This window comes from Phalaenopsis equestris, unplaced genomic scaffold, assembly GCF_001263595.1.
Source record: "Phalaenopsis equestris unplaced genomic scaffold, ASM126359v1 Scaffold000670, whole genome shotgun sequence".
NCBI classification, from domain to species: domain Eukaryota; kingdom Viridiplantae; phylum Streptophyta; class Magnoliopsida; order Asparagales; family Orchidaceae; genus Phalaenopsis; species Phalaenopsis equestris.
In genome coordinates this window covers 81496-82869 of record NW_018165110.1, presented here as the reverse complement: position 1 = coordinate 82869, position 1374 = coordinate 81496, and the positions used below count along the sequence as shown (strand labels likewise).

The 1374-nt window shown below is 44.3% G+C and overlaps 1 protein-coding gene across 1 annotated transcript in view; it reads right to left on the bottom strand.

The window, feature by feature from the left end:
* Positions 1 to 1374, bottom strand: part of LOC110030170 (probable DNA helicase MCM8) — a 45422-nt gene that overhangs the window by 10340 nt on the left and 33708 nt on the right. The window contains exon 15 of the mRNA XM_020732767.1: positions 78 to 243. Coding sequence (XP_020588426.1) covers positions 78 to 243 — 166 coding nt within the window. The remainder of the gene's footprint in view (positions 1 to 77; positions 244 to 1374) is intronic.

Below are 1374 nucleotides of genomic sequence, written 5' to 3'. Positions count from 1 at the left end.
GGTCGCTGGCAAGGAGGTGAAGCTGGGGTTTTCGGCGCAGGAAGGAGCGGGGTCGAGCAGAGCAGAGGATGGGGTACAGAGACGGGATCGAGCAGGCGAGGAGGAAGAGGGAGGAGGCGAGCGGGAGTGGGAGCGCGATCGAGCGGGACCAACCGAAGAGGAAAAGGGGCGAATTGAATTGTATAGCCGAAAATTTCAGAGCCGTTATGCGAATAATTGAATGATTTCCTTTCAGGCACACAGCTTAAATGGAAAAGTTTAATGGGGGGATTAATTGATAAATTTGAAATTTAAAATTTGAAATCTGAAACTGTTTAGCCTGTGTTAGGCCCGAGTCCAACCCGAATTGCACTCGAGCTGAGCTCGAACCGTGCCCCGTTAAATAAAAAAAATGTACATTGATATTCGTGCTAGTCGCTTGCGCACGAAACCATAACAATGCGGGTGTCCTTAGCTAAAGTTGCGGTTGTCCTTAGCTAAAGGTGACGTCCCGGACGCGTCGACGCGGTCCGTTTTGTCATCTGGGGTCGTCCGGACGAGTTCGCCGACGGGCGCATCGATTCAAGTCAAAGTTATGTGTGGTGCAGTGAGTGCGTGAATTGCAGCGTTCGCGAGTAATCGAGTCACAAATGATTCACCTAATGTTGTTTGATCCTATAGGAACTCATTTTCAGGCCCTCTACATGTTGGTCCTTAGCCCTTGCAACTAGAAGTTGAGTGCTTGGAACCACTCATGCGAGTTCTTCACAAAAATGAGTCAAGAAGCGGTTTGAAGTTCTACGGGAGGTGGGCTTCATTACTAGTCCGCTAGGATGGTCAACAAGAAACTCCTAAGGCTAGATTATGAATTATGGGAGTAGGAGATTAAGACCTCACTAAAAATGAGGTCAACAACATCATCTTCATTTTGACTTTCTAAATATTACTTAGTATTAAATTTCTTCTAATTACTTGAACTTTTAAAAATCACGTACATATTCAATAAGTGGATTTTTGCTATTAAGCCAGCACATGTGACTGTTTTCCCTCTCAGGCGTTTTATAAAAAAATAAAAACTCAACCAAATGTTTAGCTTTCGAGAGCAAACTCCCTCGCCCTCCAGATATATGGCTCCTAACATGCAAAAACAATCACACCAGTGGCTTGTCAAAGATTCAAAACATGAGCAAATGATATCCCTTTAAATAAAGGAGAAACAAATCATGAAATTAGAGCCACTGAAATTTATATTTATAATAAAATGTCATGAGCTTGTGTGTGTGTGTGTGTGTGTGTGTGTGTGGTGGCTCGTGTGTGTGTGTGTGTGTGTGTGTGTGTGTGTGTGTGTGTGTGTGTGTGTGTGTGTGTGTGTGTGTGTGTGTGTGTGTGTGTGTG